The sequence below is a fragment of the Ailuropoda melanoleuca genome, chromosome 8, assembly GCF_002007445.2.
Source record: "Ailuropoda melanoleuca isolate Jingjing chromosome 8, ASM200744v2, whole genome shotgun sequence".
Classification (NCBI taxonomy): Eukaryota; Metazoa; Chordata; class Mammalia; order Carnivora; family Ursidae; genus Ailuropoda; species Ailuropoda melanoleuca.
Window position 1 is genome coordinate 116,661,371 of NC_048225.1, and position 23,450 is coordinate 116,684,820.

At 35.5% G+C, this 23,450-nt stretch overlaps 1 protein-coding gene across 1 annotated transcript in view; it reads left to right on the plus strand.

Moving 5' to 3' along the window:
* Positions 1 to 204: 204 nt before the first annotated feature.
* Positions 205 to 23,450, plus strand: part of LYPLAL1 (lysophospholipase like 1) — a 37,885-nt gene continuing 14,639 nt past the window's right edge. Inside the window, exons 1-3 of the mRNA XM_002923089.4 lie at positions 205 to 352; positions 5,313 to 5,412; positions 21,617 to 21,786. Of these exons, the coding sequence (XP_002923135.1) occupies positions 259 to 352; positions 5,313 to 5,412; positions 21,617 to 21,786 (364 nt within the window). The 5' untranslated portion in view covers positions 205 to 258. The remainder of the gene's footprint in view (positions 353 to 5,312; positions 5,413 to 21,616; positions 21,787 to 23,450) is intronic.

A 23,450-nucleotide genomic window follows, 5' to 3' on the forward strand; every position in this document is an offset into this window, starting at 1 on the left:
TTTTGGGATTGCTGCTAAAAATCCGATAGCAAATAAACAGACCCCTTAGGCTTACCGAAGCTGTCACCTGCACAAAACCACCCTCTGCAAAACCAAACTCTCAGGGCAGCAAAAACTGCCTCAGACTTGACCCAGAGGCGGGACCGCACCAGCCCTACCGCGCATGCGCGTCTCCAGGCGCGCCCCCTGCGTGCCGACGTGCGCGGGCCCGCGAGGCGGCGGAGGGGCGGGGCCCACGAAACTGGTCGGGCGGCAGCGATGGCGGCTGCGTCGGGTTCAGTTCGTTTGCAGCGTTGCATGGTGTCGCCGGCTGGGAGGCACAGCGCCTCTCTGATCTTCTTGCACGGCTCAGGTGGATTACGGTTTTACGTCCTAGTTTTCTGCTTGGGAATCGTCCTCCCCTCGCGTCCCTTAGTGTTGCCTTAGTGGAGGAGTCGCTGGGCCCCGATAGAGCTCTGTGGACTCGGAGAGGGCGACCTTCCCCTCGCTAACCCCGCAGCTGTGGACACACGGCCTTCCACACCGTGTATTTCCTTTTTCGATCTTGCGGTCATTGGCCCATCTCCCCCGCTGATGGCCCTTGTGTCCCACCACTGGGCTATCCCTCCATCCACAACATTGTCTCTGTTGCAACCCTTGCTACCACCCCCACCCCCTCATTATTCTCCCTCAAGTTTAAACAGAGCAAGTTAGTAAGGTAAGTTTTCTGCTGGAGACAAATTATTTAGTACTTTCCAGGGTCACCTATTAGTGATTCGGGTTTTCAACCGCCTTGAATTATTTGCCATTTTCTTTTTCCAGTTTCTCGTACTACTGTAGACAATTGAGACAGTAAACTTAGTATTTATTGAGTAGGTCCTTTCTGTGAGGCACTGTGCCAGGGTTGGAGTACTTTCTCTCTTTCCTCTCTTTCCTGCTACTCCTCCCTTCGTTTTCCTCTTTCCCCTTGTCCTTAATCCCCTGCGATACAGCATAGAGTCCACTCTTAGTCCCACAGGCATTTACTCTCCTTCCACTGCCCGCCCTTAGTGGCGTGTGTGCTTAATTCTGTATACCGTTTCTTACGCTCATCTGTAATTACTTAAGCCTGTCTTTCCCACTTCACTTTCCCTTCCTCAAGACTAAGGGCCCTTGTTTTAATCTTTGTATCCCTAGTGCTTGCCTAGGGTAAGTTCTTGGGAAATATTTTTTAAAGAAATGAGACGCAGCCGGTGTCCTCAGGGCGCCTACCTAAAGTTAAAAACAAAAACAATTCAATTAGTTTGAGTCAGCAGTGGATGGGAGATCACAAGATGGTACATGATTTACTGCCAAGAGAATTGTAAGTTAAAAACTGTGGTTAGGCATATTAAGGCATTTGGAAGATGAAGAGCTTGTCAGATTTTATCGATTTGACCAAGAACGTGGGCTTTGAGCTGAGACTTTTGTAGGCTTAAAGAGGATGGTGGTTGGATAGTGGAGGGGATTGGAAAGATACAAGGTGGAGACCTGGAAATGGCCAGTTGTGGGAAGTATTCTCATTTTAAAAATGAGTCCTGATAAGTTGAACAGCTTGCCCAAGGTCACTTGGCTGTTACTGTGAGTGGTAGTGGAATTAGGATTTGCACCCAGATCGCTCTGACTTCAGAAGGTGGAAAAACTCTGAGCTAGGCTGTATCGTTTTGGAAATAGGGAAGAAACGGGCCAAAGATGTTTAAAGGGAAAGACTTGGCTGATGAAATGTATTTTAGAAGGTGAAGCGAGATGTCTAAGGGACACCAGGGCTTTACAATTAAGAGACTGTTCCATACTATTTGGAGTTCCAGGGGTGTTCATTTGTAAGCATCCAGAAATTCCCCAATACTGTAGTCTTTGTAATAAATTAATTATTTCATAATATCTTTAGGAAATACTCCTTTAGGAAAAAGACCTTTCTTTTTTCCACGGGTCACTTTGCTTAAAGTACTATCCTTACTCGTTTCAATTTCAAATGATTGACATTTTTCTAAGTTGTAAACCCACACTTATACAATATAAAAATATGTTTTTTTTCCCTTCGTACTTTGGAACAAAGAATTTATCCAAAGAATTCTGCTAATTATGCAAATGAAATGCAATTCCCATATAGTTAGAGCTCCATTGTAGTAAATTAAAACCGTCACTGGAAGTATGATTTTACATTAGACTTTACTGTATGTGGTTATGTTATAGATGTTTGGGTTCTGGTTAATCCAAATACAGGCAAACCAATTTTAACAGTTTTACCATGCTCTTAGAATAAAGTACTGGCTTTTTAAAAAGTGGGCCTTGTGAATGGATGAATGGATGTTACTTTGTAGCATTAAGTTTTGCTTTTCAAGGTTGACAAGGTTGACAACGTGTATTTACAAGCAGACTTTTTTTTTTTTCCTTTTTTTAATCTAAAAAGGCTGAAGTTCTCTTCTAGGATATGGCAGCCATAGAAGAACATACAGAAACGTAATTTATAGCCAACTTAATTTGAGCCTTTCCTACTGCTAGAAGTACCTTCTTTCAGGATGATAAAAACAAATAATAGTTTAATTAGCTTTGTTCAGCTTCCCAGCTTAGATTAATTCACTCTGTTGTTGCTCCTTTAGAACACTATGGTTCTTCTTTTAGTGGTATTCATATTTGTAATTACCAAATCTAATGTCTGTATTCCACACCACGCTGTAAGGTTCACATAGACCCAAATCATGCATATCTTGCTTTCTCCTCATGGAGTAAGTCTCAGCAAACGGAATTGGCTCTTACTACAGTTACTACTAACCTCTGTTGCTAAATGTGGGGAACATTCTTCCGCCATCATCTTATTTGAACTGTCCCCAACATTCAGTGTTCTCAAAACAGTTTCTTGCTTCTGCCTGTTTACTGCTTTTAATTGATTTTGCAAACTCATCCTGTTGTATCTGTCCAGTAATGTTGTAGCTCCTCAGAATTTGGTCCTCTGACCTTTTTTCATTTTGCATTTTTCTCTCCAGGCTAATGCGCATAATGCCAAGACTATCTTTTGCTCTATATGGTGACATAAATTTGTGTCTCTATTTTAGTTTTCCTTTGAGTTCTGGACATGTTTATACAACTGCCTAATAATCATTCATTTATTAATCCATTCATTCAAGAAATATTTATTATATGGCCACTGTGCAAGGCACTGTCCTAGGCTCCAGGCATATATTAATGAACAAAACAAACAAAAATCCCTGCTCTTGTGGAACTTACATTCCAGTGGAGGAAATATTATACAGTGAATAGTAATAAGTTCTATGGAAAAAAGAAAGCAAGACGAGGAGGGTAGGAGGTGTCGGGGTGATAGTTTTAGATGAGGTGGTCAGAGTAGGCCTCACTATGAAGCTAGACTTGAGTGAGTGAATCATGTGGGTGTTGGGGTAGACTGTTGTGGGCAAGGAAGAAGCCAGGACAGAGGCCCTGAGGTAGGTTCCCTGACATTCATGGAAGAGCAGTCAGGCATGTGTGCCCAGAGGGAGAGGAGTAGGCCAAGATATCCAAAGGATACTGGCGCAGGTGGTGTGAGACAGGGGTCAGCAAACTTTCTGTAAAGGGTCAGATAGCAACCATTTCAGGTTTCTTTGACTTTTTTCTTTTCTACCTCCCTTCCCTTTTCTCCCTTTTCTTTATTTTTTTAGCAACTCTTTAAAAATGTAAAAACCATTCATAGCTTACGGCTTTTGTCTTCCAGTTGGCTATAGTTTGCTCAACCCCAGTAGAGGACCTTGTAGGCAGTATAGGGAGTATAGACCTGCTGATTCATTGGTTTCCTGTCTTAGCATGTAGTTCACTCAGTTATCCTGGCCAGAAACCTCACCGTCATCCTTGAAAGCCTCCACCATTGACCCCTCATTACTAATCTATTACCAGTCCCTATTTATTTTATCTCCTAAGTATCCTTGTACCTATTGCTGTGCATTCTGTTGCTAGACCCCTAATTTAAGCATCTGTCACCTGGACAGTAGGCTCCTAATTGATCTCCCCACACCTACTTTTTGTCCCTCCTTTCTGTCTTCACACAGCTGCCAGAGTGACTCTTAGAAGATGGCCACCTTTCTGCCAAAAAGTAGCTCTGTGCTCTTAGGATTTTTCACATCCCTACAGTTTCTCTAGGCTCATCTTGTGCTCACTGCTCTTTCCCTCATTCTTAGATGTCCTCCTCCTCCTTCCTGTAAAGGATCTTAGCGTTTGACGTATTCTGTCCGAGATGCTCTTTCCTTGTGCACTTCACTTTTCACCGTCCTGTAGATATGAAAACTGTGTCAGTTTGTGTCATTTGTGATCTAGGTATTAAATAAACAAGTAACTCAGCGGATAAAATGCAAAATGAACTTTGCTTTGCAGAGCTTATATTCTCATAATGTTACCCTGAACTCCTTCGCTGGGTCAGTTTTGAATATAATAAGCCCTGGTAGCACCAAGTGTCTTTGCAGTGGTTACATTTGTCTTTCATGTTTATGTATGATTGTTTGATGCAGGTCTGTTTCTCACAATAAACTGTATTCTCAGCGAGGGCGGGGACTCTCTTCATCTTGCCATCACTGTCTCTCTAGCAGTGAGCACAGCGGCTGACACAGTAATAGGTATTCAGTAGATATATTTTGAGTTGATGTCTTAATGAGCTGATTTTAAAAATTAAGAGTTGTTACCTTTAAAGTTAACTGTTCAGGACTACATAACATGGACCTATATTTCCTTCCATTTTTCAATGAAAATATCCATACATTAATTCTTGCATGGATTTTGGTTATTTTTCAGCCTTGGAATCTGTAATCATCATGTAAACCTGTTATCAAAATTAAATTAAGATTTCTTCAAGTTAAAAATAAAGTATGCTAAATACCCCTTTTAAAAGATCTTGTTATTTTAACCACGAAAATTGTTTTAGGCTGTTCCAACTACAAAAGTTTATATTCGCTTCAGAAATTTACTATTTTTAAGAGTAAGATAAAAAATGACTGTTTAAAATCAGATACAGAAAGAATTCTTTTTAGAAAAGATAACTTACTTCATGTATTTGTGCCTGTTATACCCTTTAAACAAACAAGGAAACTTAAACAAGGTCTTTAAAGTGGTCAGTGGTGAAGTTAGGAATAAAACTATGTAAATTATTTTTAGTTATTGATGCCTGATCAATTAATTCATGTTGATAAATTGGTTTCTGTGCAGTTATTTTTATATATGGAGATTTTTTTTTGTATTCCTTATTCCAGCCCCTGTGTGATATGAAAGTTATAGACTGCTTTTAAATACACTGTGTTGTCAGACTGTTTTATCTTAAACTACATTTTGTGATCCATCAGGTGATTCTGGACAAGGATTGAGAACATGGATCAAGCAGGTTTTAAATCAAGAGTTAACATTCCAACACATAAAAATTATTTATCCAACAGCTCCTCCCAGGTATGTAGTAATTTATCTCAATGCTCAGTATAACTGTGGCATAAAATGTATATAAATAGATGTACCAGCTAAATGTTCTTTAAATTCTGTATTTAAAATATTTTGAATTGGGGTACCTTTTGTTCTAGAACTTCTCCCCACCCCCCCGGCCCAGTTCCACGTTTGGTCCAAGTTTTGCAAGGCGAGTAATTTCTTCCCTCTTTGTAAAGCGTTCCCTGAAGCTCTTAAATTTTGTCCTAAGCACAGCTTACAGAACTCAGCTTCCTCTGGCCATGCAGATGACTCATCTTTCAGACTCTCTTTTTCCCTTCATTTACCCCAAAAAGAAACTAATAGCTCCCAACAAGTATAAGCTTTCTAATAATTTAGTTATGCCAGAGTTCATAATCTCTGGCAAAGGGTTTTGTGGTATTCTTTCTAGACTTAAAAAGATTTTAAAACAATGTTAAGCTTTTTGAATCAGTAAACCATAATAGGAATATGGAATTGACTACTTAATAAACTTTGTTTAACAAAATACACAGTCATGAAATTGGTATAGTTTTGAAGTCATACCGCTTCTCATAATTATTAAGTTAGCATCTGCATAGGCTTTTATCCTGAGCACATACTTTAAGCTGGGGTTTGCAAATACTTTTTTGGGTAACCAAAATTATGTGCTGAGCTGTGCATCCTACTCTGATTTCCTACTATCTGTTCTTGATTTATTCTTATTAGTTATACTGTGTGCTTATGCAAAGGCATTTTCTTTTTATTTTTCTATTAACTTAATGTTAAGGAGAATCAGAACCAGAACTTCAAGGACCTTTTTATGTGCAATTAAGAATTTACCTATCTCAGTTGATAGAATTGAAAGAGGTAGAACAATAAAATGATAGTTTTGTTGTAAAATTTAAGATTCCAAAAAGTTATTTTAATATAATTTTAAAGGAGTTTAGTAGTTCGATAGTGCAAATTAAAGACCTACTGACCTAGGGGTTATTTTTGTGTTGTAAGTTGAATGTCTTTGAAATGTCGAAAGAGCTTGTCATTTGCTATTGGTTTTTAGGGTAAGTGAAGTTTGGTAGGAGAAAAGACAGTGGTATTCATATGGAGATGGGAAAGATAAGTTCATTTCAGCCTAAATATACATGTAATTGTCTGAATTACATGTATAAAATATTACTTAGCCATAAAAAAGAATGAGATCTTGCCATTTGCAACAAGATGGATGGACCTAGAGGTATTATGCTACGTGAAATAAGTCAAAGAAAGACAAATACCACATGATCTCACTTATATGTGGAATATGAAAAACCAATGAACATAGAAACAAACCAAAAAGCAGATTATTAAATACAGAGAACAAAGTGTTGGGTTGCCAGAGGGGAGTTGGGTGGGGAATAGGTGAAGCAGATAAATGGGATTAAGAGGTACAAATTTCCAGTTGTCAAATAGACAAGTCACAGAGATGAAGAGCACAGCATAGGGAATGGAGTCAATAACGTAATAACATTTGACAGAGGGTGACTACATTTATCGTGGTGAGCACTGAGTAATGTATAGATAGAATTGTTGAAGCATGTTATATACCTGAAACTAATATAGCACTGTATGTTACTTTTATTTCAATTAAAAAAATCACATTAAATTAAAGTAAAAGTTCAGTAGCTGGTTAAACTAGGTACATTTTTAAATGCTCTATAGCTCTGTGTGGCTTGGAGTTACCATTTTGGGCCGTGTAATTTTAGACATTTAAAAGGAGGTCCCATACGTTTATAGTATGTTAGGGGTGACTATCCTAGATCAAGCCATCATTTTTACTTAAATTTCTCATGGGTTCTAGTGCTTGAACTGGTAAGTTTTTTTGTTTGTTTCTTTGTTTTTGAAATGATGAGATGATTTTAATTGTTAGTTCTTAAGCAAGGATGATTCTCCCTCAGAGAACATTTACAATGTTGGGAGGCGTTTTTGGTTGTCACAACGGGCAGGACAGGAAGCATAAGAGGCTCAGGCATCTACCGGGTAGAAGCCTGGGAGGCTGCTGACCATCCCGCACTGCGCGGGACAGCCCCCACGGCAGACCTGCAGACCGTTCTCCAGCCCCAAATCGCGGTGGTGCCTAGGCTGAGACACCCCGCTTGAAATTACACCTCTGTCCCTCACGTACTAGATGGTTAGTATCTTGGTTCTCCGTTAGGGAAAAAAAATGTTGCAGTGTGGTCAGCTGTTTATATTTTAGAAAAACAAATATCTGAGGTAATTAAAGTGTGAATGGCATCATTGTCTTTGAATCAATATGAAAAGAAGTTGAGATTGCACCTAAGAACAGGTCTTTATGTACTAGGCTTTCTTTATTTTTAGATTTAATTACTCTAGGTCAGAAGCATTAAATACAAAATTCCACTTTCCTTCAGAATTTACTCTTGTTGAGAGCATGGGATTGTGAAGCTTTGCTTCCCTGTCCTCACTGGTTCTAAGATTCCTAAGATGAAGAAATAAAAACCTCACAATTGAGTAAACTTTGCAGTTTCCTATTCAGGAACTCAGGAGCCTTTCAAAAATTTTCAGAAAGAATGTATAAGATATGTTTTTACTATAAGTAAGATCTACATCGTGGGATATTACATCTCAGACCTCTATCCTTGATTAGAGGCATCAATTAAGAGTGAAATGAAATACATGTGATTAAGGATACTAATGCCAGTTAATTTGCTATCGATATACAAATCAACTAAGTTTGTAAAATGTTTCTTGCTCTCAAACGTAAATACCAGACCCCTCAACTGACCTAGCAAAGTTATTTTGTGTCTGATATTCAGCAAGTTGTATATTCTGTAGCTCTGCTGTATTTCATTGGTCCTTTCGCACATTGGAAATCAAATGTTACTGATCAAGGATTACCAATGGTCCAGACATTTTGATTTTATGATCTTCTAAATGTCAGAAGGGATCTTATAACAGGCAAGTATAACAAGCAAGAACTGGTTCAGTGTTTTATTATATTAGAAAATCTATTTCAACATTACTGTGAAATCATTTTTCTTTTGTTCTATGACTAGTGCAGAAATCAGCAAGTCTTACTCCCAGTTGTCTCAGACTCTCAGAGCAATTAGAAAATGTATTTAATATGTAATTTAAAATTACAAGATCTGAACTATTTTCATTTTCTATGAACCACATCTCTATTGACTTGAGGATTTTTCAATCTTAGTTCATCTTACATCTCATTGTAGTTTTGGTATATGCTATTTCCTTTCTGTTTTAATTTATTTCCAGATTATTTTTACTTAAGTACATGGGCATTAAAGGCATTGAATTGAAGTAGTTAAGACACTAGATAGTATTTACGATTCAATAATATTTTTATTCTCTTGTCCTGTTGAAATTAGTGGTGATGGTTCCTTAATTTCATGGTGAATTAAATATAATACATTTTAAGGGTTTTCATATTTTAGACCTAATTTTCTGTCCCACAAATTATCGTTTTTTAGTTTTTTCCGATTAAATTTTGTTTGGTAGTTATGTATTATGACTCCTGTTCACAATCTGGCCGCTTTTCCGTATGCCTTTTCCAGACTATTCAGTCAGTCCAGCCCTAATGCCCTCACATTTTAGAACTATTAGTGGTGATTTTGTATAAATATAGTTAATAAAAATTTGTCCTAGAGGAATAGCATCTTGGAAACCTTTTGCATTTTCCTAACTAAAAGTAAAAACTTGAGTAAACCACAAGTATCATAAAAAGTAGACGGCCACTGTTAAGACTATCATCCTATCTTCAATATCTTTAATGTCTTATTTGTTTATTTAGTTTTGTAAATGTGAGTTCATACTAAACATACAATTATAAATTCTGCCTTTTTTCACTTAATACTGTACTTGATGATTTCTTCCTGTAACGATTTCTCATTGAAATATAGAAAACTTTTAATAGCTGTAGAATATTCTTAAAAATTTATTCTGTTGTAGACTATTTTAGTTCTTATCCTCAGTTTATCACTATGTATATCTATTTATCCTATCTGATTTTCCCTTAGGAAAAATTCCTAGGAAGTACTCAGAGGCCTTACATTCAGCTTTTTGTTTAGGGGATTAACTTTTCTAAAGAATGGACAATTTGCATTATCACCAGCAGTGTATCAGGATACCCATTTCACTAAATACTTACTAACATTAATTTATTTTAAAAACAGTTTCTAATTTTATTACTAAGGCTCCCTAAGGGTTATCAGTTATCAGATAAACAATGCTTTCAATATCACTAATTCAGCTTAGCAGTTTACTAATCTAACATGTTTAGGTAAAAAGAAAGAAAGAAAGAAAGAAAAAGAGAGAGAGAGAGAAAGAAAGAAAGAAAGAAAAAGAAAGAAAGAAAGAAAGAAAGAAAGAAAGAAAGAAAGAAAGAAAGAAAAATGTGATTTTTTTTCCTTATACACTCAAAATTCTTTAAATATTTTTTTCTTGGTCACAGCATTGTTGCCGTTACAATGATATCTACTTTATAATTTAATAGCCTCTAAAAGATAACAGACTGAGAAGAAAAATACATAGAAGTATCAAAACAGAAACAGAGTACTAATTTGTTGGCTGTTTCTAAGCTTAGTTATGGATATAAGCTTTGGAAATATGTATAGTTACATTTATGTTTATTCATTTTCGTGCCATTTATATTTAAGTGTATTATATATTAATAAAAGTAAAAGTTATATGATACATATCCAGAGTGACAAATATAGTAATATATAAGCAATAAAGTCACTTGTTATTCCTTCTGATTACTGTAAATCAGCAATCTGATATGTGCTATACAGTGTGGAATCTTTGAGAAACCAGTACTTCAGTTAAGGAGGAAAAGTGAAGACTTTTAGAAATATGTCATCTAATTCTTATTTAAAGTAAAATTGTGAAGGCCGTTAATGAAGAATTTATCAGTTCTGGATCTTAATTTTCAAATGTCTCAAAGGAACAGATTGGATTAACTTTTGGAATTTTAAGTCCCTTCAGATTTTATGCAGTGAAGTAAGAACCACTAATGTAATACTCCTCTTTTTTGCCACAGCGTGAGACCAATAGGTCAGGGAAATACCCAAGATATAATATTGTTCAGTACGCTATTGAAGAATTATTATGGTACAGTGGTTAAGAATATGATCTTTGGATTAGGCAAGCCTGGATTTAAATCTAGATTTCTCTACTTAAATGCTCTAAGATCTTGAGCAAGGTATTTCACCTCTCTGATGTTGTCCCAATTTCCTGAAGTGCAAAATGGAAGTAATAATTGTACCTACCTCAAAGAGTTGTCGTGAGAATATATGATGTTATTGAATATATATGTAAATTTCTCAGCATGATGTCTGACGTAAAATAAGCCTTGAATAAATGTTAGTTATTAATAGTAATCTATGATATCCTTGCGGGCAGGATGTAGAAATATTATCCAAAAGGGGCGTCTGGGTGGCACAGCGGTTAAGCGTCTGCCTTCGGTTCACGGCGTGATCCTGGCGTTATGGGATCGAGCCCCACATCAGGCTCCTCTGCTATGAGCCTGCTTCTTCCTCTCCCACTCCTCCTGCTTGTGTTCCTTCTCTCGCTGGCTGTCTCTATCTCTGTCAAATAAACAAATAAAATCTTTAAAAAAAAAAAATATTATCCAAAGAATTAATTGCTGATAATCCTTGAAGAAAGTTTCGAGACCTTTGTGTGTGGATTGTATTTTCAAGTAATATTTGGGTTAGCAGTTTTATTTTCATATATATGAGTTTTATTTTCACACTGTTCAAATTTCTAGATGATGAGAAAAGTAGAAAAATAAATTAAGAAAAATAATGAATATATTGAATTACAAAATGGAAATCTGAAATGATCTGATAGTCTAGAGTAGGGTCAGCAAACTACAGCCCGTGGGTTAAATATGGCGAACCACCTATTCATACAAATAAAGTTTTATTGGAATACAGCCACACTCTCTCATTTACATATTATCTGTGGTTGCTTTTGTGCTACGAAATGGAGTTCAGTAGTTGCTGAAGAGACTGTCTGGTCCACAGAGCCTAAAATATTTGCTCTATGGCTTTTACAGAAAAAGTTTGCTGACCCCTGGTCTAATGCAGTAGCTTTCAGAATTTTTAAACTCCAACTCACAATGGGCTGTATATTTTACTTGCTGATCCTGTACATACACTTCAGTGATTAAAGTATTACAGATACTAGAGTATAGGGTTGCCGGCTTTATTTAGCAAATAAAAAAACATATCTGGGACATACTTATACTTAAAAAAGTATTTATTGTTTATCTGAATTTAAAATTTAACTCGTGTCCTGTATTTTATCTGCAACTCCATCTGGTTGTTACCCCCAGAGAGTTTGATTTAATTGGCTTGGGATGTGGCCAAAGCAGGAAGATTTTTAAAAGCTTCATTTCTGATTCTTGTATGCAGCCAGAGGTGAGATCCACTGGTCTAGCAATCATAAAAGTCTGAACTAGGTCACTGTGGTGGAAATGTAATACAAGCATTCAATTCAAGAGAGATTTATACAGCAGAGACTGGGAAAAATTGAAAATTGGAGGAAAGGAGAAGGTAGTGAGGTTAAGGTAGGGAATCTATGAGAATATTGTACATGTAGTGATTGAACATGCAATGTGTTTTTTGGGGGGCATTTTAAATTTAGCATACTGGCCCAATGTTCATGAGTCAGCACCCAATTGGAAGGATTTTTTTTTTTTTTTTAGCTTTACAGTTAATTGGAGAATTGGAATTTTAAATTGGAAGATAATTGTTTTTAAAATGTACTGTTCCCAATGAGAATCATCTGGGATATAATTAAAATGTGGATTTTTAGGTTACAATGTCTTAGACTCTGATTGAGTAGGTAGGAGATAGAGCTCATAATTTGCAATTTAAGGAGCACCACTTCTGAATTAGGTAGATTAAAGTGTCTACCAAGCATTTGTACTCAAGTATACCAGCATATTTATATATAAAAAAAATTACAGAATATTCCTTCCCACCTCTGAAAATGGAAGCAGATTTTTGGATGTTATCTGACTTCCTGTGTAGTTTTTCTGCATCAAAATCTGAGAGCCTTACTTTGGAAAATAAAGGTTAATTTGAAATGGAGTTTTAAAAACATTTTTGCAGGAGATAACTTTTTATTTTTTAATTTATTTTTATTTAAATTCAGTTAACATAATGTATTATGGGAGAGAAATTTTTAAATGTCTTTATTACTTACATCCTTGAGATTGTTTGAGATATTATTTGTAAGTTTGGAAAAAGACACTAATCAAAACAAAGGAGAAGAGGGGAAAAGATATGCTGTATAAGCAGTAAACATAAGAAAGCTGACATACTATATTATTATTGAGTAAAGTATACTTCAAAGTATTACCAGAAATAAAAATGAACATTTATAAGCTAAAAGTAGATATTAAGGAGGAAGACAATAATCCTTTATGGGCATGTACTTAATAATATTGCTTATTAGTACATGCTGAGAAAACTGACAGAACTAAAGGGAGAAGTAGAGTAATCTACAATCAATAGTTGAAGATTTTAATACTCATTCTTCAGGATCTAATAGAACAATTTAGAAAAAGAATGGCTAACCAGATATAAAATTTGATTAGTATTAGTACTAAAACTACCTTGAACATTGACATTTATAGAACCCTATACAAAAAAAGTTTGTAGGATAGTCACCAAGAGATTATATAGAAGGAAGACCATGCTATAAGTACCAATGAGTATCAAAAGACTGAGATTGTATGGAATATTTTCTGTGACAAGAATGGAATGAAATTAGAAATCAGTAGCAATAAGATATCTAGAATACTCCCAAATATTTGGAAATTAACAACATATTTCTAAATAGGAAATTAAATAAAGGATATCAACACAAATCCTAAAGGCAATAAAGAGAACTATCATGAACAACTTTATGCTAATAAAGTTGAACAATTAGGGAAAAGATACAAATTCCATGAGAAACACAAATGACCAAAACTGACATAAAAATAAAACAAAAATCAGGATACCCTCACTATTATGAAAGAAATTGAATTCATTATCAGAACTTTTACACAAGAAACCTTCAGGTCCAGATAATTCCACTAGTAAATTTTATTAAACACTGAAGTAAGAAATAACACAAACTCAGGAAACAGAAGCATTTCCTAACATGTTATTAAGAGACCAGTATAACTCTGATAACAAAATTTTACAAAGACATTCAAGAAAACTACAAATCAGTACCCTCATGGACACATATGTAAAATTCCTGAATTTTAAATTCAAATCAAATTTAGCTACACGTAAAACGGACAATACATTATGACCAGATGGGGTTTACCCAGGAATGAAAAGTTAGCTTAACATTTGAAAATCCATCAGTGTAATCACTGTGTTAACAAAATGAAAGGTTAAGAAACATGTTTATTTCAAAGGATATGGAAGAAGCATTTAACCAGTTCATAAAGAAAACTCTCAGCTAATTAGATAAAGAATGAAATTTCCTTAACATAATAAAAGGTGCATAGATAAAAACTTGTAACTAACATCATATTTAATGGTGAAATACTGAATGGTTCCCCTTAAAGATTACACAGAAGGAGGTCCTTTTCTTTTTCTTAAAGATTTTTAAAATTTATTTGAGAGAGAGAAAGTGCCAATGGGGTGAGGGACAGAGGGAGAAGCAGACTCCCTGCTGAGCAGAGAGCCCCAATGCTGGGCCAGAAGGAGGTCCTTGATTCTGTTCAACAATGTATGGAAGTTCAAACAAGCATAATAAGCAATAAGGCAAGATGATGAATAAAAAGAATAAAGGTTGAAGAGGAGAAAGTAACAATGCCTTTATTCCCAGGTGAGATGAGTGTTTACACAAAGATCATAAGGAATCTACTAAACTACTAGAAATAAGTGAATTTAGGAAGACAGCCGGATGTAAGAACGAGATACTAAAACTAAATGCATTTTTATGTACTCACAACAAATAATAATATAGTATGTCTTTTTTTCATCTTTTTACTTTTAGCCAATCTATATCATTATATTTAAAGTGGGTTTCTTACAGACATCGTGTATTTGAGCTTTGTTTTTTCTCTTTAACTAATGTGGTAGTTTCTTTTAAGTGATTTGTTTAGACCATTTACATTTAATGTAATTAGTGGTAATGTTTGCCCTTAAGTCTACAGCTCTTTGTTTCTCTTTGTCCCTTTGCCATCTTTGTGGGTAATTTGAATTTTGTTATATTCCGTTTGACCTATTTTTATTTTTCCTCAATTGTTCTAGGGTTTACAAGATATATAGCAAACCTTTTACCTAATTAGATTTTTACTTGACATGAAATGTAGGAAGCAGGGGCGCCTGGGTGGCTCAGTTGCTAAGCGTCTGCCTTCGGCTCGGGTCTTGATCCCAGGGTCCTGGGATTGAGCCCCGCATCAGGCTCCCTGCTCAGTGGGAAGCCTGCTTCTCCCTCTCCCGCTCTGCTGGTGTTCCCTCTCTCACTGTGTCTCTCTCTGTTCAATAAATAAGTAAAATCTTAAAAAAAAAAAAAAAAAAAAAGAAATGTAGGAAGCATGCAACCATATAGTTTCCTATATCTCCCCCTGCTCTCTTATGCCTGCTGTATGTATTTCATTTACATACATTGAAAACTCTATCAAAACACAGTTATAGTTTCTGTTTTCAATAGTCATACATATTTTAAAGAGCTTAAGAGGAGGACAGTAGTCTATTATATTTACCAAGTTGTGGTATTACAGCATTCAGTATGTTTTGATTAAATTGTAAATTGCCATTTTGACTCTAAGGTATTCCTTTTCCTCAGCCCTATTTAATAGATGTTTTTAATCAGCTAAGTTGGGGCATATTAAGTAAAAGTCAACAATTAACTTGCTGTGTTGATTTAAATGGAAAATATTGCTTCATTTTTTTCATTATTAATTTGGACTCTATTTAATTGAAGTGCTCAATAAAGATTTTTGTTTCTAAAGCATACTTTAGTTGTATTTGTAATTAGAGGTTTCCTTGGTTTGGGCTTACTATTAGAATTTCCATTTTAAAAATAATAGCAATTTTTTAACAAGCCAATTAATAACTTGTATGATGATATAAATTGCTCTTGGTGTTTTGAAAAATGCTAACAATAATAAGATTTGCATAGTGCCTCTACTTTTTGATTTCTATTTTTCCAGTAAAGTGTATGTTTATATTTTTTATTAAATGTATTTCAGAACAGGGTTTGGTACTTTTGATTTAGGTATAGATAATAGTGGATTCGTTTTTACTCTGTCGCTTGAAATTCGATTCCTAGTTGAAGCACAATATTGGAAGATCACTCTCCTGATACCAGTAGATCTGTACTTCAAGTAGACTTCACTGGTAAGGAACCTACTAAAAACAGCTATTCTGAAGAAATAGTTTTACTTCTTTGGTAATTATTTTAAATAGCACACTTAAATACCTATTAGTAGGTAAAGACTTATCTTAGAAACATGTTTGTTTTTTTAAAGCAACAAAGGAAAAATTGGACCTTTTCCTAGAAATCACAATATGGATTTTACACAAATTAAAGTCAAAAGATATTCAAAGCAAAATAGACCAATATTAGATGTTCTCTTATTTCCAGCTGGCCCAAATTATTTCTAGTGACACAAATGATTATTGACATTCATCATTCAACAGATACTTGTCCTTGGCACTGAGGGTATTGCTTTGGAAAAGATAAATGGAAAATATAAGAGTAACTAAATATATTCATTTCAAATAGTGATAAATTCTGATAAATAGTGGAATAGAGAGAGAGAGAGAGAGTGTGTGTGTGTTTTAGGGTAGAAGGGAGATACACTTTAAATTGTAGGGTCAAAGAAGACTTCTCTAAGGAGGGGACATTTGAGCTGAGACCTAAATGATCCGTGGAAGCCCACCATGCAGAAGTGTGGCACAGAGCATTCCAAATAGAGAGAACATCAGATGCCAAGCCCCTAGATCAATAATGAGGCCGTCGTGTTTGAAGAAAAACAAGAGGGAAATGTGCCTGGACCTGGTGATTGCTGGGGAGGTTCTATGAAATGACACAGAGGAAGACTGGAGCCACGTGATGTCATCTTAAAGGTTATGAATGACCTTCTGATTTTATGACTTTTAGAGAACACAGATCAAAACAGAGCTCGGTATCAAGCTGAATGTCAACTCTTTTGTGTTTTAGCCTTGGACATTTTATTCCAGCTTAATCTTTTACCAGTGTGTTTGATTGATTGATTGATTGATATTGACTTAGGAGCCACACAGATGTTCTTTGCCAAGCATATTTATTTATTGTGGTAATGTCTGAGCTGTTTTATACTAGCTAATAAAGTGATTTATTTGAGGGAAAAGGTAAATGAGTATAACATATGTGCCAGTTTGTTTAGCTGTTTTTAAAGTCTTATTTTTATGCTTTCTCTAAAGGTTATTCTAACGTAGTAAGAGAATTACACATTCTTCATTATGTTTCCTTAAAAAAGTTCTAAATTATTCTTTATCTCATTAAATTTTCTCAATTATCTCCTTTGAACAAATTGTAATTCTCTTAGAGAATTGAGAACAAAAAACTCCTAGATTCATGAAATTTACGTCAGGAGTCCACCTCCGTGGAGCATCTATGTCTGATTAAGTAAGGCACTGTCAAAGACCAGAAGTTAGTGAGTGTCATTTTTTTCTATTAATGGCTGAGTTCCCAGAATGATTCATATTTTAGCCTATGATATCATCCTTATTTAAGTGTTTAGACAGACAAATAAATACTTAGAGAAATAGCAGAATAAAATGAAGAGGGATGTAGAAATAATTCAAAAGAGTAACAGTCTAATTCAGGCTTTAAAGTGAGTGCTGTATATTCAGTTTTCATTCAGAACATTGTGATTTCGATGACAAATTGAATGCAGTTTGGGATTTCATTTTGTCTGACACTGACATTAATACTAGTGGAAAGCACCTGCTTTCATTTCCAGAGTACTTTAAGAAAGTTAATCCTGAGAAAGGGATTCTGGGAGATGGGAGGCTTGAATGCTTTCTGTGTTCTCTCCCCTTCTGATTCCAATTTATTTACCTCTCTTGAGCCAAGCAGCTTCTGAGGTCAGAAGGCCTGGAGGAATGAGGGAGAAAGTAGGTTCTTTGGAGTCCTAGTAGAAATCTGATGCAGAATTTTATCCTTTCTGCACCTCTTGAAAGCCTGAAGAGCAATGCAAGAGAAGCCCCATATGAATGTGGCAGATCCTAGGAAGAGCTCAGTCTGCAAAAATCTTCGGTCCTGTTAGTTTTATGTCATAAAATGTTAATTCCCAGACAATAATGCAATATTAGTTAAAACTCCACAAGGACGTTTAGGGAAAAAGCTTTGAAATTATTTTTAAATTACTAAATATGTGATTAATTTCTTAGATAAAAACAAATGGATGCCTGAGAATAGGCAGGATGAGTCTGAAAAAGAGTCTGGTTTTGATGATGGTAAGGAGAGAGTAACTAACATTACTCAACTTGAGAACTCACATTAAAGCTGCTTCAGTAAGGTCAGTATCATCCTAACACAAGGATATTTAAATACTTCAGTAGAACGAAATAGAACTTTTCTCAACCAGAATCACAGAGCTCGGGAAATGACTGCAGTTACTGTTTTCTTGATTTTCCCAAGGATAATACAGAACTAGGTACCATTCTAGATGCATTGGAGAGAAGCCCACTTATTGTATATAGTGTATGTGTTAGGAATCAGGGCTTCATTCTTTCACAGAATTTAGGCTGAGAGAGACTAGATAACTCAGAACTATAAAATTAAATATATGGCAAAGGTGGAATTTCACTTTTGTGAAAGATTTTTTTTTCTGTTAGTAATAGTACAGACACAATTGACTATCCATGTGGGAGAAAATGAACTTGAACCCTTAATGGCACTTCATGTGTGAAATAAATGCCAGGTAATTTCAAGACTTAAATCTAAAAATGAAAACAACAATCTTAGAAGAAAATTTTGGAATTCCATGTGTAAAAATGTATAGATTAGGAAGAGCCTCTTAAATCAGGAGACCTAGAAATTTTAGTTGCTTTTTTTTAAGGATAGATTGTATCAAATGCAATGTCTTTTATCTGATTTTTTGAAAAGACACCATAACTACGTAGTGTCAATATGTAAAAATAGATTAAAAAAATACTTGAAATACAAATGACAACTATTTAAGTATCAATTATAGACCAAGTGCTCTTCTAAACTACTAGGAGAAAAATCAAAACCACAATAGAAAAAAATAGCAAATGATACAATAGGTAATTCCATTTATGTAGAGTTCTAGAACAGGAAACACTAATCTATAGTGATAAAAATCACTCCATGGTTGCCTGGGGCAGTTGAATGAGAATTGCTGGCAAAGGGGCAGGGTGGAATTTTCTGAAGTAAAGGGAATGTTCTGTGTCATCGTGGAGATGATCATATTGGCAGGTCTTGGACCTACATACTTCAATGTGTACTTTTATGTATGTAAATTATACTTCAAGGAAGTTGACTTAAAACTAGTTGATACCCTTAAATGGTAATATTTTAAAGGATATTAGCAGCTATTGCTGTTAGGGCTGTGGACAAAAGGATGTTCTCCTTTCTTGCACAAAAGTGAAATTTATAGCCTTAATGGTAGCAACTTTGAAGCATCTAATAAGATCAAAATTAATATCTTTCAATCCAGTAGTCCTGTTTCTTGGACTGTTCCACAGGAGTAAAAGTCCCAGTAAAAAAAAAAAAAACATGTATGCAGATATGTTTAATGCAGCACTGTTTAGTGGCTAAAACCTGCGTACCAAATAAATGCCCATTAGTAGGGGAATGGCTAATGAAACTGTGGGACATTTTATCATATAGTATTATATAGCCATTTAAAAGGATGGGTTCAAACTGTATCAGGAAGGATATCCATACGTTACTGTTAAGGGAGAAAAGCACGATGCCCATCAGGAAAGCAAATAGTGCTCTAAAAAAATATCCTATAAAAATGCATGTTTTAATATACATGCAAAAAAAACATTCAAGGATATATTCCAGATCCTAAACATGTTTTACCTACTGTGAAGGGCAGGATATGGGGAGAGTAGGAGAAGAGAGGAGCAATGGAGAGAAGGAGTAGTGCACAGAATAAGATTTATCTGAAAAGCATCAAAACAGCACACACACACACACACACATAATTTCCCATCTTTCCAGAATTTCATATATCTTTGTAAACCAGAGGAAGATTTAGGTTTTTATGTCCTGTCTTATGGGGATATTCAAAATATACATTCAAATTTTAGAAAGATGTTGCAAAGTAATATTTATAACATTCTTCTATTTTAGTAAATAAATAAGATCCTCTGTAGATGAGCTGTTGTTTTCAGATTGCTTTCAGTTTCTCTGAGAAACTTTCCAAATATAATCTTCTCGATTTCCAGGCGCCAATGGATGTCCATTTATTTTGGAGTGGTATGATCAATATAGAAAAATTAGTTCTCCTGCTTTCTCCAGTACCACCCATTTGGTCCCATAGAGTGGATGCTACTCAAGGGCAGGTTTTGTGGAGTCCTTTTGGTAACAGTGGATGAGAGAATAAGAATTAAATATTTCTAGCTCTTTGGGATTGCTGAGGTTCTGCTTGGTTTTTCCCTAGAGAACATATGTTTTTCACTAGAGAACATACAGTGAGGCACTGTTAGGTCTCAGTTGGTGTCTTTCAGCCCTCTTTTTTTCCCCTTCCACCTGTACATTTCATACTTTTATTTCACTGACTTTGGAGGGTGAGCGTATACAGCTAACTCTGAGATGGGCAAAGTGGTAAATATAGAAGGAGCTCTGCATCTGTGGTCAGCACTGGTTTAGATTTCTTTGAAATTATGATGGATACTTTTAGCACTGGTTGTGTTTTCTAGGGCTTTCTTGCATAGTATATAAATCCTGTTTTCAGTCACGTAAGGGGGAAAGCACACTTTGCTCGTGGAAAACAGTTTCTTTGATTGAACCTTCCTACAGCCCTCGTCTTTGGAAAACCTTCGTTCTGCTTGTTTATCTTCTGTATCCTGCTATACCTCTTTGTTTGCTTACAGGAATATCTAAGATTGTTTTCGTTCCCCTTCATTTACCCTTACCAACATAGAACATGAACACAGGAGCCCTTAACCCCATTGTAATTGATTCAAACAGAACATTTGGAATACCTTGCTGTATACACACACCTGCTCACTTTAACAGAGCATTCCAGAGTAGGAATATACAATGAATGGGTTAAGATTCACTAATACTATAACCATCCCACCTCATATGTAAACATAAAGCATTTTGTAAGATCAGTTTTCTTCAACAGAGCACCCATTTCAGAACATCTTATCGCACAAAAGATAAGTCCAACGAGGCACCCAGTTTGAGAACCAAATGATGCAAACAGTAGGGAATAGCGGTTTGATGAGTGCTTCCAAAGATTATTTGTACCCCATTAAATTCTCATTTCAAGGTTCTTGAGAAGACCAAAAAAAGATAGAAGTTTCAACTCTTGATTTAAAAAAAAAAAATTGAGCCCTCATTCTAAGGATGATCTGGATGTGATTAAGAAAGCTCCTAAATTATTAACTTCTCTTTTCATACTTAAGTGCTACAAATTAACCACCTTTTAAAAGCATTTTGGTGAATCATTTTTTTCCACTCTTGAGATATGAAACTTTTTGCAGGGACAAAACATTGCAACATTATTCGGTTGGCTATGAATACTAAAATATTGCTCCTACATTAACGGGGGGGGAAGGGACTAAAGTAAATCAAAACAGAAGTTGAAAAAAAAAGTGGTAGACCTGATCAATTAGTCATTTAAGTTGAGCAGAAAAAAATAAACACATGTACACTATATACATTAATTATATAATTCTATGTTATATATATATAATTCCTTTGTTCATAGGAATTCTCTGGAGAGTTTATGAATCTGAAAAGATGGAGAGAATAGGGAAAGATGATGAGTTGTTATTAGGAAATGTTAATGGGATCAGTGTGAGTATAGGCAAGTTAATACAGTGTGCATGAGGCTGGTTTCAGTATGAACTCTAACTTATAAAACTTGGAGGAAATTGAAATTATTCAACACTAGTGTTTAGAAATTGAAACATCCATTTTAATAACATTCCCTTTTCCTTTGTTTTTTTCTTTTTTGTTTCTTGTTTGGTTTTTTGGTTTTAAACAGGCCATATACTCCTATGAAAGGAGGAATCTCCAATGTATGGTTTGACAGATTTAAAATATCTAATGACTGCCCAGAACACCTTGAATCAATCAATGTAATGTGTCAAGTGCTGACAGATTTGATCGATGATGAAGTAAAAAGTGGCATCAAGAAGAATAGAATATTAGTAGGTAAGACCTTTAAATGTTGGTAATTTAAATTTCTTTCAATTTGGTCTATTTCTATACGTTGAACTTTACTTGGAATATTATTTAGAAATACTTGTATATCACTTGACCTCATCATAGTTTCAAATAGAGTTTACATATTAAGGGTTTCAAAAATATTAAACAGCAGCTCCTGAAACTTTATTTTCTTTCTGATAATAACATAATTTGAGAATTTCATTCTTAATTTTCAATTAAGAGATTCTTCATTTCAGTTTTTAAACTATTTTAGTTAGCTTAAGTTTTATAAATATTTAAACTACTATTGCCACGATTAAGGTAGCATATACAGTCAAAATGTAATATAAAATGATAGAATTCAAAATGTGGGAGTGTATGGCAGTCCGTCATTCAATCACGTAGCAAATATTTTCTAAGTTCCTGTTTTGTGCCAGGTGATGTTAAATGCTCAAAGGGACACACGGATAAATAAAAAAGGGTCTGTGTCACAACTGCTGACAACCCGGAAGAGTCCGTGAGGTAGTTACAATGATAACTGTAATGCCAGCAAGCCTGTGATGGGTGCCCTGAAGCCGTGTGACTGACAGCCCTGTGAAGAGGATGATCGTGTATATTTATTACCATTTCCCGGGACGCATCACAATACCTGGCACAGAGCAGATGCTTAGGAAATTTATAATGAGTGGCAGAAACTGATCAGTGAATTGATGATGTAAGTAATTACCACAGGGACTCAGACGAAGCAGAGTTCAAATGCATGTGATCAAATACAGTGGCATTTGAGATTTGAGATGCACACCTAAAGAAAATTTTAACTATAGTAGTGTGGAGGTCTAGGCATAGAGAATGATATGAAGTAGGAAAAGTAGCCTCTGTTTTTGTCTAGACATTAGATGGCCTTAGTGGAGAGCTTGTTGTCTGACGAAAATGCCTTGTTGACCCTGATAGCTGGGCTAAGAGACTCCAGAGCATGATGGCATAGTGACAAACATGGGTTCAAATGTGACGTCTGCCCTGTTACCACCATGTGTTACCCGCACTGCTTCTCTGCTGCCTCTCCTGGAAAGTAGGAATAACTGTACAACATTTGTTTTGCTGGGAGGTGATGTTGGTCAAATACTTGGCTCATTCTAGGTATCTCAAATTCTTTTTGGGTTCCCTCTGTCGTTTCTTCTGTGGATGATCAAAGAAGGTCTTTGAGTCCTACAGCTTATTAGAACTTTGTGTCAGGAAAACTAATCTGGCAGAAGCGTTAAGTGAAGAGATGCAAAGTTGGGTTCAGGAAAACTAGTTACTGAATTTATCATCGTAAGGTAACGAAATCCTGAACTGATATGAGGACAGTGGGAAAAGAAAAGATTAGAATAAGGAATTGCTTTCAAATAAAATTGCAAAATCTTCATACATAAAAAAGTAGAAAATCTTTGAATGGGTTGAAGACCTTATCACGTTGACCTGTAACTGCCATTCCCCAGATCCCTCAGCAACTTCATCTTATTCATCTCTGAAAAGAGACTGTGGGGACTACTGTAAGGTCAGAGAGCTAATAAGGATTTTGAATCAAGGTTTACTTCATTTCAAAGCCCATGATTGTCCCATTCAATTTAACCGGACAATTTTAAGAATTCTAATACAGATTGTCAGATTCCTGTCACGAAAAAATTTTA